The sequence below is a fragment of the Scyliorhinus canicula genome, chromosome 18 (assembly GCF_902713615.1).
Source record: "Scyliorhinus canicula chromosome 18, sScyCan1.1, whole genome shotgun sequence".
Lineage (NCBI taxonomy): Eukaryota > Metazoa > Chordata > Chondrichthyes > Carcharhiniformes > Scyliorhinidae > Scyliorhinus > Scyliorhinus canicula.
Window position 1 is genome coordinate 29335836 of NC_052163.1, and position 16187 is coordinate 29352022.

General features: G+C 42.9%; 1 protein-coding gene across 1 annotated transcript in view; it reads left to right on the forward strand.

Annotated features, from left to right (window-relative positions):
* Positions 1-281: 281 nt before the first annotated feature.
* Positions 282-16187, forward strand: part of LOC119953022 (ras-related C3 botulinum toxin substrate 3) — a 38535-nt gene continuing 22629 nt past the window's right edge. Inside the window, exon 1 of the mRNA XM_038776796.1 lies at positions 282-434. Within this exon, the coding sequence (XP_038632724.1) occupies positions 400-434 (35 nt within the window). The 5' untranslated portion in view covers positions 282-399. The remainder of the gene's footprint in view (positions 435-16187) is intronic.

A 16187-nucleotide genomic window follows, 5' to 3' on the forward strand; every position in this document is an offset into this window, starting at 1 on the left:
GGCTGGGTGAACGGGGGGGGGGGGGGGTTGTCCACATTCCAGGACTGTGGGGAGGAATCCGAGATTGAGAAGGTTAAAAACCTGGCCCCGCCCCGTCCCCCTCCCCAGTGGTCCCTCAGCCTCCCTCCCCTCCTCCGCTCCTTCGGCTCTTTCCGCCGCTGACGGAAATGACCGAACGCACTCGGCTGGCTGGCTGCCGCACCGGCTCCTCTTTGCGGAGATTTCCCCGCCTCGCAGCCTGAAGAGAGAAAAAAAAAATAACCGGGTTTTTTTTTTCTTCCTTTCCCCCCCCCCCCCCCCTCCCTCGCTCTCCCTTCCTTCTCCCCACCCCCTATCCTCCTTATAATTTAAAGAGCTGAAAGTTGTCGTGCAGAGGGACATTTGCTGGAATTCCTCCCGATGCAGGCCATCAAGTGTGTGGTTGTTGGGGACGGGTAAGTCCGCTCACCTCGGCGGGGCGGGGGGATCTAAAATATCTGCAACCCCCCCACCCGGGTCCCGCCTGGCAATAATGGGAAAAAAATATTGATTTAAAAAAAATATATATAGTTATTTAAATCACGTTGCAGCAAACGGCTTTTGTTGTATTTGGAGGTTTTTTGCTTTACATCGTTAGATTTTGAATAGGCGACGCTCTGATTTTATTTTTCCCACCCCATTTCGATTATTTTGAAAGGCATTCAATTTAAAATCGGTCTTGTTTTCCACCCTTTTTTCCTCCCGCCGCCGGATTCCCCTTGCCGGGATTGCTGCCCGGTGCAGGAACAATCGGGAATGAATCAGACCCTTTGCACCAAGCCCCAGCCAGGCGTGCAGCATTTTGCTTTCCCGGCCCCTCTCTTCCAGGTTTTCTCCCCCCCCCCCCCCCCCCCCCTTTTTTTAAAAAATATCTTAAAATCACTCGCTGTTTATTTCTCTTCCCGCATCGTTGGCAGTCTGCCTCCCGTGATTTGCGAGAGCCGGGATCAACAACAAAAAAAAACGAGGAGGCGGGTGGGCTGGAAGGGAGAGTGCCAAAGGGATCATTTGGCACAAAGTTTTTTTTTAAAATTTGTGGATGGGGTGGGTAGGGGGGAAGGAACCCCCATCAACAGCTGCAATGTGCGCTCAGACTACTTTGGGTGTGAATGGAAGCACGGTGGCTGGTATCTGCTGATGTATATGGGGCATGGTTCACACAGCCCCTCCATAGAGTCAATAATTAGCTTCAGTCGTGCTTACAAGATGGCTGGTGGTGTGGACAGTGGCTCAACTCTTTGCTGTTGAAAAATCAGCACGTCAGGTCCAAGAGGATGGGTATTCCTCGAGCTGTAATCTTGAAGTGGCTGATGTGGTTATCATCTGTAGAGCCGGTTGCATATTCTCGGAAATTGGCTGTTGTGAATATTCACCAGTATGCAGAACCCTCATGCTTACTGCTACCTAGTACCACTGGATGCTAATTGGGGTGGCGTGGGTCCTTTAAGTACACCATAGATAGGTTATAAGGATACAGTAGCTCAGGAGGAGATAGTAAACGCTGCAAAACCTGGGCATCATTGTCATCCTTATTTTTGTCGAATGTTTATTTAAGTAAGTCTCCAGCTTGTATCCAAATCAATGAATCTCTTGTAAGTATTTTACTGCTCCCAAAGATTTAAAATTCTGCAGGCACATCTTCTTCAGATTTATTATCTTGTTTACTTTTCCCTTCCTTGAACTAAATATTCATTTCATGGATTGGATAACTGCCATGCTCATCTCTTCAAGTCACAAAGCCATCAAGTGGAACAGTTCATGTGTAGAGATGGGAACAAGAATTTATTCCATGCCTTGTATCTCAAAGTGCTTAATATGCAATTAACTAAATTACTTTACGAAAACCTTTTGTCATGTACGTAAATGCAGCAGTCATTTAGTGTACAAGTTATGATCAGCAATGGGATAAACAGGCAGTTAAATTTTTATGCTATTGGTTGAGGAAAGGATACTGCTAATTTCCGAATAGTGACATGGGATCTTTACATCCGCCTGAAGCATTAAAATAAGGCGATAGAATATGCAACCAACGAAACTGGGTAGCAGAGGTAAAATTCCACATGAAATATTGAGGGAGAATGCAGAATGGGAATGTGAGATTAATGGCAGAGAGGAATGACACCACTATCATTGTGAGCAACATGTCTCCTCATTCCTGTGTTCCCAGTGCTCTCCAGTGGTTATGCCTTTGCCAGCTGATGCACACATAATTTCCTTGCCACAATTCTATAATTGCAGGTGTTGAATCTTTGCAGCTGGAGATCTGGGTTATAGTGAAGGCTTTTTTGTAATCTGAAAGCTATTAGAATTTTAATTGTGGTGTTGGGTTAGATCTTTTCCTTTAAAGGAGGAAGTGAGGATTTAAGTGGGTTGGTGCAGACTCGATGGGCTGAATGGCCTCCTTCTGCACTCTATGTTCTAAATTGTGGGCGATGTCTTGTCTTGTGCTGATGAAATGGGTCATTTTCTTTCTGTTTTCTGCATTCGGGAAGGGGAGCTATTTGATGCTTTAGGTTGGACCAGAAAATTAGATTTGTACTATAGAGGATAGGGCATATCTATGTTTAGTTTTAGCTCTAAAATTAATTAAAATTCAAATAATGTTATCCAAGGTATAGGACAGTGATCACCCATATATCCAAGCTCTAAAGAACAGTAACATTAAAATTATTCTTGGGTTAGGTTTACGGATTTACTTCGGAGCAACTGGCTTGCAAACTGAATTGATGTTTGCTAGTTTTCCCCAACCAGGCAGCCACACGTCTATAGTGTTAATCAGGTCAATTATTGTGAGGAGAAGGACAAACTTAATTAGGTGGTTGTTTTATGTTGTGAAAATGCTGAGACATGTCCATACGTTAATGTTTCCAAAAAATGTTTGAATAACATTTACCTGATGCCTGCCTAAGTAAACGAGCAGTGATATCTTACAGTCATGTGATACTTTCAGCTGCTGCCGTAACTGGTCCTACAGCAGGTTGTACCACTTTGGTTGCAGCCTGTGGTGCAACTTTGGAAGTCAAAAAATTGTATTCCCCATGAATCATCAACATTTTGCCAAGTCATTATTAGTGAGATGCCGCCACACATTAGCATAAATGCAGGATTTTACCATGATCTCCATGCAAGTTAGCCGAGAGGAGACTGGATGGGTGCCATGTCCATGCTGTTGCCACCTGGTTCCATAACTGCATCCATGGAGCAGGTCACTCTTGTGCAGTTGTGTGTGGATCAAAACAGGAGTAAAGAAGTTGACAACAAATACTATCTTGTCTCGCCTAGAAGTTGGAAATATGAGTGGTTTACAAGGGCCTTAACTTGGAGTATTTTCATTCATTTGTTTATTTGTGCCAACTAACATTTTCATTAATGGCATTGGATAATCTGATTTTTAATATCCAAATACATTTACATACAAAGACCTGTTGGTAGACTGCATGCAGCAAAATTAAGTTGTCACCCAAGAAGCATTATTTGCATTCTTGGAATATGTTTAATGCATTCCAGATTTCTCTCGTGGTATGTGTGAAATAACGTATCATAAAAATCTGGAATGAAAAGCTCATTTTAGTAATGGTAACCATGAAATTATGACTGATTGTTGTAAAAGCCCACTTGGCTCACTAATGCCGTTTTAGGAAAGGAAATCTGCTGTCCTTGCCTAGATGTGATTCTAGACCAACAGCAATTTAGGTGACCCTTAACTGCTCTCGAGACAATTCGGGATGGGTAAGAAATGCTGGCCTTGCCAGCGATACTCTAATCCCATGAAAGAATGTTTAAAAATGCTCATTTGCTCATGTGCTAGACAAAGTAGTCCATATATGCCATACACTCAGCTGACCTACTGAGTTGGCACACTATTTTTCTGTTCTGCCCATGTCACTGTGAATGCTTAGTAGGAAATGATTCCTCTGATATGATCATGTCTCTTACAACCAACCACAGTAGCAATATTGTGTGCTATGTATTCATTTGAAAACTGATTAGTAATATTTAAATTCCATGAGGGGGGAAAAACAACCCCCCACAACAGTAAGAAGCCAAGGTACAAACTTGATTTGTCCTGACAATTGACAGATATTTGGAAAAGGCCCCATGATGCCAGAACACCAACTAGGAACTTAAATGAGCTAAAAGGAATAATCTACAAATGCTGGAATTTTGAGATAAAAGCAGAACATTTGTACAGCAGATTTTTCAATATTTGAAAAGACAAAGACCAGGTAATGTTTTGGGTGTAGAACCTTCAGTAGAATTCACCATCTGAATTGCTTTGTACTATTTGACATAAAGCATCTATATAAATACATGTCACTTAAAGACTCTTCTATTGGTGTTGGTAGTGTTTATATACAGATGGTTCCCAAGGTCAATGTTTGCTCACCTTCAATGGGCACCTGCTGGTTTTGCTAAATCTGGGAAGCAGAAGACCAGCTTTTTACTGGGACACCCCAAGAGCTGGATTTATCTTGGGATGGTTAATGAGGATGTTGTGTTGCCTTCAAGTTCTGAATTTTGAGAACCAATGCAAGTGCCCTATTGATGCCAGTTATAAAATGTGATGAGAATAAGGGCAGACTGTTGGCCATGATTTTACAATTGAGATGGACTTCAATCATCCTACGTTACTGTGCTAGTTATAAATTCTACTGAAGTCCTTCAAGGGAATATTTTTTAAATGTCAGATGCATTTCACCACTGCTACTGCTGGAGAATTGCTAAATGTGTTGTTATATCTATAGCAAGGACAGTAGAATATTTTGATGAAACTGTTCCAAATCACACTATATAACAAGTCTTGAATTGATGGAATGGATACGCAAAGATTCATCTCTGCAGCTGCAGGAAAGACTAGCAGCTGTAAGGCTCCCACCTTTTGCTCATGGTTGCAGAGACCTGGGCAGATCCTGTAATATCTGTTAAGCTGAACTTTTCATAAAATCTAGGCTCTTTCATAACTACCTTTTCTTGCTGCATTGCCATCCTTCTTAACCTCTATGCTCTTTACCATCTTACAACCAATGCTTGCTTGTTTTATTCTTTACAAAATCATCTGTCTAAGAGTACAGCATTTTAACCATATTTCCTGCTTCAGCCAGGAGAGCGGAACGGGTGCTGTCAAGTTAGTGATCACTAAACCATGCAACACGCTACAAGGAGAACTGCTTTGTATGTGGTTTGTAAAATATTTCTGCTTTATTTGCCTTTGTGGGACCACTGCCTATTCATTTTGCCATAAGATGGTGCATGGATCCAAGTTTTTATCATGTCAACAGCTGAATGTGCGTTGGAGAATTAATTACCTTTAAAAATGTTGTGACTGTTGTTTAGTTAAACGTTACAGCGCAACATTTCTGTCAACAGATCGAGTGTCCAGTTTGAGTTGGTAAGGAGGAATGTTGACTGGAATGAAGGGGAAACTCCTTTCAATAATGCCAACGATCTTCATTGTCCACTTGAACTATATTGGCATGGTTTGTTTATTTATGACTGTGGGGTTGGCTGTTAGTGAGTTGGAAGATATGCTGTTTGTAAAAATGTGTGGAGGGAAGGGACAGTTTTATTGGAAGACAGTTTGATACATGATGTGCCTATCATATCAATTTATTTTGAGACCCTCATAATGGGATAAATAAACTTACTATTTGGGTAAGGGTATTATATAAGATATACCTTCAGTATTCCCAGTTAGATAGGGGGAAAACTAGCTAGGATTTGCACTCCTTATTGCTCAGCAAAGTCCCTGTGCCCAGATGACAGGTGATAAAAGATTGAACTCAAAATTGGTATCCAATCTCTTTGACTGCCCTGCCAACACTACATGTCTAAGCTTGTGTACAAAGAGTGGTCACTTGGATGAAGCACTGGGCAGCCAGTATCTGTAAAACCATTTTTCCAGAAAAAGTCAGTGCCTTCAGAAGTCAAAGGAAAAATCTTATTATAGAATCTTAAATTTTAATTGATTTATGTCAAAATATTAACCTGCATTATTTTAATTCTCTTTGTCAGGAGAGGAGTGTTCAGTGTGCCTTCTCATCTATTTTCTTATATTTTGAAAAAAAAAACTGAAGTACTGATGAGGGGGGAGGGGGGATAAATATGAGCACTACCAAGATGACAAATTGGATATCCAAGAAAAGCTTTGTTAGCCACTGCTGCATTCAGCTGAGCTTTTCTTTTGCCGGTGAATTGCATTTTGGATTTCTGTGTGTGCGTATATTTCCTTCCAGTTAATCATTACATCATCACTAGCCAATGGGGAGTGTCTTGAGAAATGTAAGGTAGTGAGCTCTGCTTGGAATGTGCTATCTCAACTAACAGATGATGAAGCTTTCTGACAAAGAATTAGGGTTTTTTGTTTCTTAGCAACATTAATTGTTTGATGGTTTGCACTTAAGAGCATGTGGGAGTTTAATTCTAATGTGATGGGCAGGTTATTTAAAATGCCGTACCTCCGTTCTTGGCAAAATGTTTCAATGTTAAATATATAGTATAGCACTGCAGCATTAATTAATGGTATATGATGAAAGAAGCATTTTCTTGATAGCAGGATTGTTTTGGTCAGTGATGTGGTCAAAATTTGATGTGAATTACATTGTTTTGTACTGAGTATTTGATAAACAAAAATGTTTACCAAGTATTTCTTTATGAAGACTGTTTTCAGCAACAACCTTTCTTTCTGTGATATCTGTCCCTTCTTCCCCACCCACCAATCTTTTGTTACAAAAGTGCAATAGGGATGTGATGTTTTATATCAATGACTCCAAACATTCGAGTGTGAGGTCCTGTTTTTAATTTGTTCTGTTTTGAGCTGTTTGCTTATGTATTTCATGAAGGGAGATGTATTGCTGTAATAGCTTCAAAATGCTAACACGTTTGATTGAAATGTGACATCTCTATCAGGGAGTAAATTCTGAGGAGACATAGCTGCTAGTTTGCTTTGTTTCAAAGGTTATAAGCAGATCTAGTCTGATGGACACATTCTATATTTAGCTAGTTGCATTGCATGTCTTTTTAATTCTAGTGTTTTGTGGATTGTTCTGTGAATCCATGCATTTACACTTGGGGCAATTAATTTATAGTGACTGAATAAATGGAATTTCTAGGGCATTTTCACTGGCCGTTGAAAGGTGTATTTGAGATTTCTATCAATTTTTTTTTCTCCATGAAGTCACAAATGATTGTGAGGAATTTCTCCTTGCTGCACAGTAATTCTACCACCAGCTTGTCAGAAATTTGTGTATAGAACTGGGCTGTCTCCTCAATTTCTGGACCTGGATGAAGCATGGGTCCCCTGCTTTAGGAGGCAAAGTGCCAGTCAGATGATATGAGTGACTGCAACCATCATGTTTGTTATTTGGGAGGTGGCATGTGGCGCAGTGGTTAGCACTGGGACTACGGCACTGAGGACCCAGGTTCGAATCCTGGCCCTGGCTCACTGTCAGTGTGGAGTTTGCACATTCTCCCCATGTCTGCGTGGGTTTCACCCCCACAACCCAAAGATGTGCAGGTTATGTGGATTGGCCATGCTAAATTGCCCCTTAATTGGAAAAAAATAATTGGGTATTCTAAATTTTTTAAAAAATGTTTGTTATTTGGTCCACCATATTATTCGGGAAATAATATTGCCAGAATGGTCAGTCACGAGCAAGCTGTCATCATGACTTTTGTGCAGGTGTATTATCACATGCATAACACCATTTCAGGGTTGCCACTGCTATCTCGAACAAGGAGATTGCTATTTTACAAAATAAAAAACAGAAATGAGGAAGAAAAGCCATAAAGATATAGACAATGTTTTGTCAATCTAAGACTTAAATACTGAGCAAAGCAGTGAATCGGAATATTGCCCTTCAACCTCTGTAATCCAGGTCTGAAACCAGCCCAACTGGATGAAATGAAGTTCTTCTGCCTCTGTTAATTCTTCACTTAATTGAGTTTGAACTGTCTCAATCCAGTTCCTACTAGTTACTAATTTAAAGCAGAACACTTGTCCAAAAATGAGCACTAATTGCTTTTAATTTGACAGTTTTGTTTTGAGCCTTAAAGATGAAGAGTGTGAGAACCAACAATTTAATGGGCTGGGGTGCGGGGGGAGCTGTGGAGGGAAGGTTGAATCATCTAAGAAACTGTAGAGGAACTTGATGTTGCATTTGTTCAGTGCAGTTACTGAATGCAAAGAGCTTAACATGTTTGAATATTGTCCCTTGGCAGTGATTGTTGATACTGTCTGTACTGACCAAGAAAAATGCATTCATACATACAAATTAAGTAGTATATTACAAGATCTGAGCATTTTATTATATTGCCCTTTCTACTGCCCTGTCTGGGGAGGTGTAGATTAGTTCATTAATGGCTGTCTTCAGCTTAACATGTAATAATTGCTTATTGTCACAATAGGCTTCAATGAAGTTACTGTGAAAAGTCCCTAGTTGCCACATTCTGGCGTCTGTTCAGCGAGGCCAGTACAGGAATTGAACCCTGCTGCTGGCCTTGTCTGCATTACAAGCCTGCTGTTTAGCCCACTGTGCTAAACCAGCCCCATAGTATCAGTGTTAGTCTTGCTCAGTGCAAGAAAGATAGTGGACTAAGATAAAATTTTGTTTTGCATTCCATTTGAGTAATTAAGGACTGACAAATATTGTGACATGATTTTTGGAATTCCTAAAGTTGATTCTGAGGAGATTAGGGCAGTTTTAAAGATTGCTTTGTGCGCACATCTTGTTCAGGTGCATAGTATGTCAGTATCCGTAATTGAAAGAAAAGGCACTGAAGATATGTTTCGGAAAATTCAACCTTAACAGAGAGGACTGGTGTAATTGTGAACATTTGTCTGAAAGCGAATAATATAACAGACGTAGATGAAGTAAATGTTCCCCACCATGATAGGGCCAGATGCTTTTGAGGTGGTGTGTAACCAGTATTGCCTGCGAGACCCTAGTACTATAGATTATTTTGAAATTAATGAGATTTTGGACTCCTAATATGGAATAACTAAGAATAAGATTTGCACTGAGTTGCATTCCCATTCAATGAAACAGTTGTCAAGTGAAAGTGTTGCAGGCTACATTCTCAAATTTAAGAAACTTCCATGTCACTGTGGATATGGTGCAAATTTAGAAGTTGATGTAGGGGGTCAAGCTTTTGTGCAAAGACAATAAGCTGATGAGGAAGGGGGTCTGCAATGAGGCCACGACCATGGAAATGGCAGAAAGAGACCATTGTACGGGAGATATTTTCTGAGCCGGCAGGGAAGGTCCACCAGATTTCGGCAAGACCCAGGCTGCGAGAACCAAATTCATAATCTGCGAGAAATGTAAATGCCATTGTTGCCATTGACCAAAGTGCTATGCCTGTGGGAATAGAGGAAGCAGCCATGCACCAAGTCAATGTGGATGGATTTAAAGCAGGTTCAGGAGCCTGGAAGTCCTCATTGTGCATATAATATATATGAAAACAAGTAGATGTTATTGAGGTGGAAAATCAAGGATTATATTCAGAGAGCATGGGAAAATAAGAACATGGAAGTTGAAAGTAAACAGGCTGGAGATATAATTCCAGTGCCCACAGCATTCGTGAAAGTGGGAGAATCGCAACGTGCTTTCATCATTGATCTAGCTCAGGGGTGGGCAAACTTTTCCGTGCAAGGGCCACATTCAGAAATTCACAATTTTAAAGGGCCGCATAGAATATTAAGTAAAATAATTACTTCACCCGGTTATGATTCTGGGCGCCTCATATAGAACATAGAACAGTACAGCACAGAACAGGCCCTTCGGCCCTCGACGTTGTGCCAAGCAATGATCACCCTACTCAAGTCAACGTATCCACCCTATACCAGTAGGTAACCCAACAGCCCCCCCCCCCCCCCCCCCCCATTAACCTTAAAAAAAATAATAAATTTTTTTTTTAATGACTTGGTGGGCCGCATAAAGACCTTTGGCGGGCCGCATGCGGCCCGCGGGCCGTAGTTTCCCCACCCCTGATCTAGCTGCAATAGGGTCTGTTATCTCGAGAATACAACAAGTTCCTAAGTCACTTTAGTCCATTTCATCCCAGTTCTTACATAAGGTAGTTATTCCCGTAAGGTATGGGTAATGTGGGAGTGAAATATGATGTTATAGTCCATTACTTGCCATTGGTTGCCGTAGGAAAGAACAAAGTCTCCCTGATGGAAAGGAAATCGCTGAAGAAAATATGCTATACTGAGCTATGCTAAACTGGGCTCAGTTATTCTAGGAGGGCTCATTAAGAATATATCTGACATTTGAAGAAGTGATCCTTGAGAGTAAGGAGGACCAAATGATAAAATTAGCGATCAATTAATTTCCTGTGAAGCCTGATTCATTTTTAGCTACTGGGTTACCTGTGATTTGCTTTATGTAAACAAATGTTATTCCTTTGGCTGCCAGACAAATTAGTGACACAACTCAAAGAATGTGGTGCTTATTTTGTCATGGCTGGCCTAAAATTTCAGCAATGTTAATCATAATCTTTATTAGTGGCACAATTAGGCTTACATTAACACTGCAATTAAGATACTGTGAAAATCTCCTAGTTGCCACATTCTGTCGCCTGTTCGGGTACACTGTGGGGTAATTAGGAATGTCCAATTCACCTAACAAGCACGTCTTTCGGGACTTGTGGGAGGAAACCAGAGCACATGGGGAGAACGTGCAGACTCCGCACAGAAAGAGACCCAAGCGGGAATCAAACTTGGGACCCTGGCGCTGTGAAGCAACAATGCTAACCACTTGTGTAGAAATGAACTGAATGTAGGTCAGTTCTATTTGCTGTGGGGTCTGAGAGTAATTCTGCCAGAGTTTAGAGAGAGATTGCTAGAGGACCTTCCATCAAGATGTACAGAAAGATAGTTCATATGAAAGCAATAGCAAGAGCTGCTTTTGCTACCCAAGGGAAGATTTGGAGATATTAAAGAGTTGGTGAAAGGTTGTGGCGTGTGTCTCAATGAGAAATTATCCAAGCAAGGTTCCTTTCATTCCATGGTCAAAAATGAGAATACTGTGGGATTGGGGACATGTTCTCTTGAGAAAAAAAGTACCTTGTTTTGGTCTATAGCTATAGCAAGTGGATAAATGCTAGTCCATGTATAGCAAGTGGATAAATGCGAGTCCATGTCCACTACTGTGACCAATGAGGTTTTAAGAAGATGGTTTGCTATTTATGGATTGCCAGAGGTGTTGGTGTTAGATAATGATTCAGAGTTTACATCAGTAGAGAAATATTGGAAGTAAAAATGGTTATAGTGGTAGAAAAGTGGAGATACCACGTATCACTCAACATCGGATGGTACTGCAGAAAAAAGTGCATAGATTTAAGGTCTTTGCAAAAATATTTGCTCGCTGGGCATTAATTTCCATGTTTCTCTTTGATACAGTTTTCTGTTCTCTTGCAGGTGTTGCTCCCCTTACGAGCTAGTGATTAAACAGGCTACTTGGATGAGTTTTAGTTTACTTAAGCCTGACGTGTAAGAGAAAAAGATAAATATACCAGGCATGTAACTAGAAAGTTCACTATCTCCTACTGAAGTGATGGGAAGAAGTATGTGATTGGAATTGTACAGACTAGGTGCTTTCATATTTCCAGTAAAGATTAGTGAATGTCACATAGATCATTTGCTTGAAAGAGGAAATATAATAAAAGGAGATTAGGAGAACCCTCCTATAATCTAAATTCCTTCTACAGCTCAAAGTGAAAGCCAGAAAGAAAGTGAAAGCCAAAAAGAAACTGGACGTTTTGAAACAAATTAATGTCACAGTCCCAAGTAGAGTTCAGATTTGATACAGCACAGTTAAGAGCAGGGTCAAGCTAACAGAAATGGAAGGAGACACCCAGACAAATAGGGAAAGAATTCAGATCGGTTAATGGAAAGGATGTAGTAAAGAAGAATTTGTTTTGTCAAATAATATTTTTGTTAAACACACAGTATTGAGGGAAAACATTTTCATTTACATGCAAGTTACTCTGGTAATTTTGGTGGTGTTTTGGTTGTGATGATGGTAGAAACAATTAAGAAACCCAATTTAAATTTCAAGTATTGTTTATAGAATCATAGAATCCCTACTGTGTAGAAGGAGGCCATTCAGCCCATTGAGTCTGCACCGACACTCTGAAAGAGCACCCTAGCCTGGCCCACTCCCTTGCTCCATCCCTGCAACCCCACCTAACCGTTGGACACTTAACGGGGAATTTTAGCATGGCCAATACACCAAACCTGCACATCTTTGGTTTATGTTGATTAATCCTAGTTTATCTAGAAAGTATGCACATGTACCAGTTTACATTTTAATATACAAGTTTTTCAAAGTAGGAAGAAAATTTGTGCCATTGTTATATTTTCCTCTCTGCTGCCCTTGCTGTTGGGGAGGCGTAAGCACAAGTCAATAATCACTGCCTACAGCTGAGCAGGTGTTTGGTTTGGTGCAGAATGCAATATATTTGAAAAAATATATATAATATCGATATCTATATATCGATATCTATACATTTTTTGGATATATACATGTACATATCTCGATATGTATGTGTGTGTGTATGTATGTCTCTACCTGACGTCGTTGTAGAGGAAATCGGGTCAGTATTTCACTCTCCACTTTTCTACCACTATAACCAGTGACCATTTTCTCATGTTTAAATTAAATAAAAACATCCAACAGTTCTAATTTGTCCAGTGGCAAACAATGTGGTTAAATTTTTTGAACATCACTAAATTCTATGCTAACAAGAGTTAGGGCAGCTAACAGGGCAGCACGGTAGCATGGTGGTTAGCATAAATGCTTCACAGCTCCAGGGTCCCAGGTTCGGTTCCCAGCTGGGTCACTGTCTGTGCGGAGTCTGCACGTCCTCCCCGTGTGTGCGTGGGTTTTCTCCGGGTCCTCCGGTTTCCTCCCACAGTCCAAAGATGTGCCGGTTAGGTGGATTGGCCATGCTAAATTGCCCGTAGTGTCCTTAAAAAGTAAGGTTGGGGGGGGGGGGGGAAGAGGTTGTTGGGTTACGGGTATAGGGTGGATACGTGGGTTTGGGTAGGGTGATCATTGCTCAGCACAACATCGAGGGCCGAAGGGTCTGTTCTGTGCTGTACCCAGCTCACACATTTGAATCAGTATTTTAAAAATTGAATCCCTCAAACTAATGTTTCATTGCCAAGGGATAATTATTCAAGTTCTGGTGAAGGATTATGCCTGATTTGTCACTTCTCTTGTGAGTGCTCCATCAGGAGTGTTTTCTGCTTTTTTAAATTAATGATCCATTGACAGGTTATGCTGACAACAGATTTAAATAAAGCATTTTTCTTTCCCATTGGGAAATATTAGGTGCAATGTAACCACCTCGTTGGTGAAACTGGGCAGCAGTACCGGTTAAATGGCAGGAAAGGCCAAAATCAAGATTCACGCTGGGCGCGAACCTGTTTGCTACTAACTGGCCTGAGTTCTGGATAATGCCCAAATATGGCAAACATGTCATTGACCCTCTTTTGCATTCATTTCCATCTCATCATTCCCAGGAAATAACCAGACCCCCAGTGGGAAATCACACGGGTGTCGTTTAGTACACCTTTTTAAAAACGTGTACTGGCGCAATGGATGCTGTAGGGAACTGAGGAGCTGAGTAGCCATTTCAATTTTCCCGCATGCAGTTCAAGGGCACCAGAGCTGTTGGCCAAAGGCTGTGGGGGTGAGCTTCGTCAGAGGACTGAAGATTCCAGGTCGGGGGTTACCCATGGGTGACGTGTTTTAATTATGAACATATGACATTTCCATTCCCCCTAGCTACAGATTGGGCATAGTGCCCAATTAGTGGTTCTCACTCTTGATCTTTTGTGGTCTGCTGTTGCATCTAGGTGTGTCCCCAGGATGCACATCGTAGGTGGAGGTTGCTTTCTGCGCCCTGTGCACAGCAGATGTCCTCTGGAGGGCCTGGAGCCCGGGGGGCCCCAGCTGACTTACTGGTGTCACTGGCATCGCCATCCCACCCTCTTCTACCCTTGATGTGCCAGTATTGGGAGGGGGGGGGGGGTGGTAGGAAGAACTGGTAATGGCTGTTGTCTCCTTGGTGCAAGCCCCGGGTTGGCCTCCAGTGCTTCCTCTTCCATGACGGTGCCTGTAAGACCCTGGGGGTCTCCATGGAACGGAGGAGCAGTTCGAGTAAACTGCAGAGACTTGAGACTTCTGGCTCAGCCAGTCCTGGTGGCTCCCCATTGTCTGCACCATGATGTCAACGCCCTCAGTGATACTCCTCCGTTACTGGGCCATGCTCTGCAGTGCTTTGGCAATATCCACCTGCAACTGGGTCATGTCCCTCATCGACTGGGACATGATGTTGAAGTCTTCAGCCATGGTCGTCACAGACTGAACCAAGCCTTGGGCATCACCATTCAAGACACGGATGTCGTGCTTCGGGTTTTCCACTGCGGTCCTCACTCTAGCAGTGTTGGCCTCAGTGCCAAGCATTGTCGGCATCATCTCCTGTGCCCGTAGCCTTCAGAACTCCTCCAGTCAGATATGTGCTCACTGGAATGTCGCTGACATCCCGTCCTGAATGTCACAGCCATGTCCTATCATCTGCATCACCTCTCCGAGAACCTAGTCCAGAGGCGTGACATCCGACTGCTGACTCCCATGGATGTCCATGCCTCCATCTGATGTGCATCAGCAACTGTGTGGTCTCACCAGATTGTGTCCCAGAGACCTGTTGCCCACCGAGGTGTGTGCCTCTGTCCTGGTGGAAGGTTGGGGTGAAAGCTGTCACATCTTGATGGTGGTCTCTTTCTCGCTTATTATGGGCTATCTTATTCTGCGGGGACAAAGAGAGGGCATTCTGAGTCACATCCTTGATGGGGTGGCAGGTAGAACTGATGCCAGGAGAGAGGTGGTAACTTACCATTGCAGCTTGGAGATTGTTGGTCAAATTATTCCATTTTACGATGGTCCTCCTGGTCATGTTGCACACACTGACAGCCGCAGTCACTGCCTCCCAGGCGATATTGATGACATTGCTGCTGGTCCTCTGATCAGGGGAACAGTGTGCCCTGTCTCACGCGTTGAGACGCCTGGCCAGGTTAGCATCCCCAAAAAGAGGAGCAGGTCTGCGTGCTGCCTTGTGTGTTGACTGGGAGTGAGTGATGAGGGAGCATTTAAAAGCAACTCCCTCTTGTTAGTGCTGAGGCCTGAGTCTGGTGAATCAGACAGTGAAACAGCCAGTAATGACGAAAGGCTTGTGGGAGCTCATTTCCAGCACTAAGTGCCATTAAATACGGACCGCAATCTCGCCACTGCGGCTGTCGAGATGCGCCCCGCCAAACGCGCTCAAAATCACACTTGGAAAATTTTCTGTTAAGTTAGGGATCCCATAGGGGGAGGCTTCCGGGTACACATAGTTGTGGGATTTCGCAAAAAGGTTTTTTCTGACTTTTCCGGTGGCACCGCCCTCCTTGTTGTTGGAGGGGGTGTGGTCAGGAAGGGGGGGTGGGGGCGAGGTCATCTCGGTGACCTATGGGAGTCTCTATGGTGTCTCTGGAGGGGGTTACAGCCAAGTGGGAGGAAGAGTTTGGAATGGCGATGGAGGAGGGGCTGTGGTGTGAGGTGCTGCGGGAGGGTGAATGCCTCAACCTTGTTCGTGAGGCTGGGATTGACACAGCTAAAGGTCGTGCTTTGATGAAGTCGAGGGTGAGCCGGTTGTATAAGGGAGCGGAGGATATTTGTGAGCGGTGAGGGAGGGGGCTAGCTAATCACATACCTATGTTCTGGTCCTGCCCGAAGTTGGAGAAATTTTGGAGGTCGTTCTTCAGCGTCATGTCGGTGATCTTGCACGTGGATTTCGAGCCTAGTCCCATGGGGACCATATTCTGGGTGTCGGACTTGCCAGTTACAGATGGGAGCCTTCACCTCGTTGATCGCTCGCAGCGGGGGTTCCTGTTGGAATGGGGGTCAGCTCTCCACCCTGTGCCTCAGTGTGGCTCGGAATTTAATGGAGTTCTTGCACTTGGAAAAAGTGAAATTTGCTCTGAGGGGGCGAGTGAGGGGTTCCATAAGCGATGGGGTTAATTTATACTACATTTCATGGGGCTGGTTACTGGCAGCTGCTTGGGAGGGTGGGGGGATGTTTGGGGTTTTTTTTGTTAGTTTTATTTTGTACTGCTGTGTTGA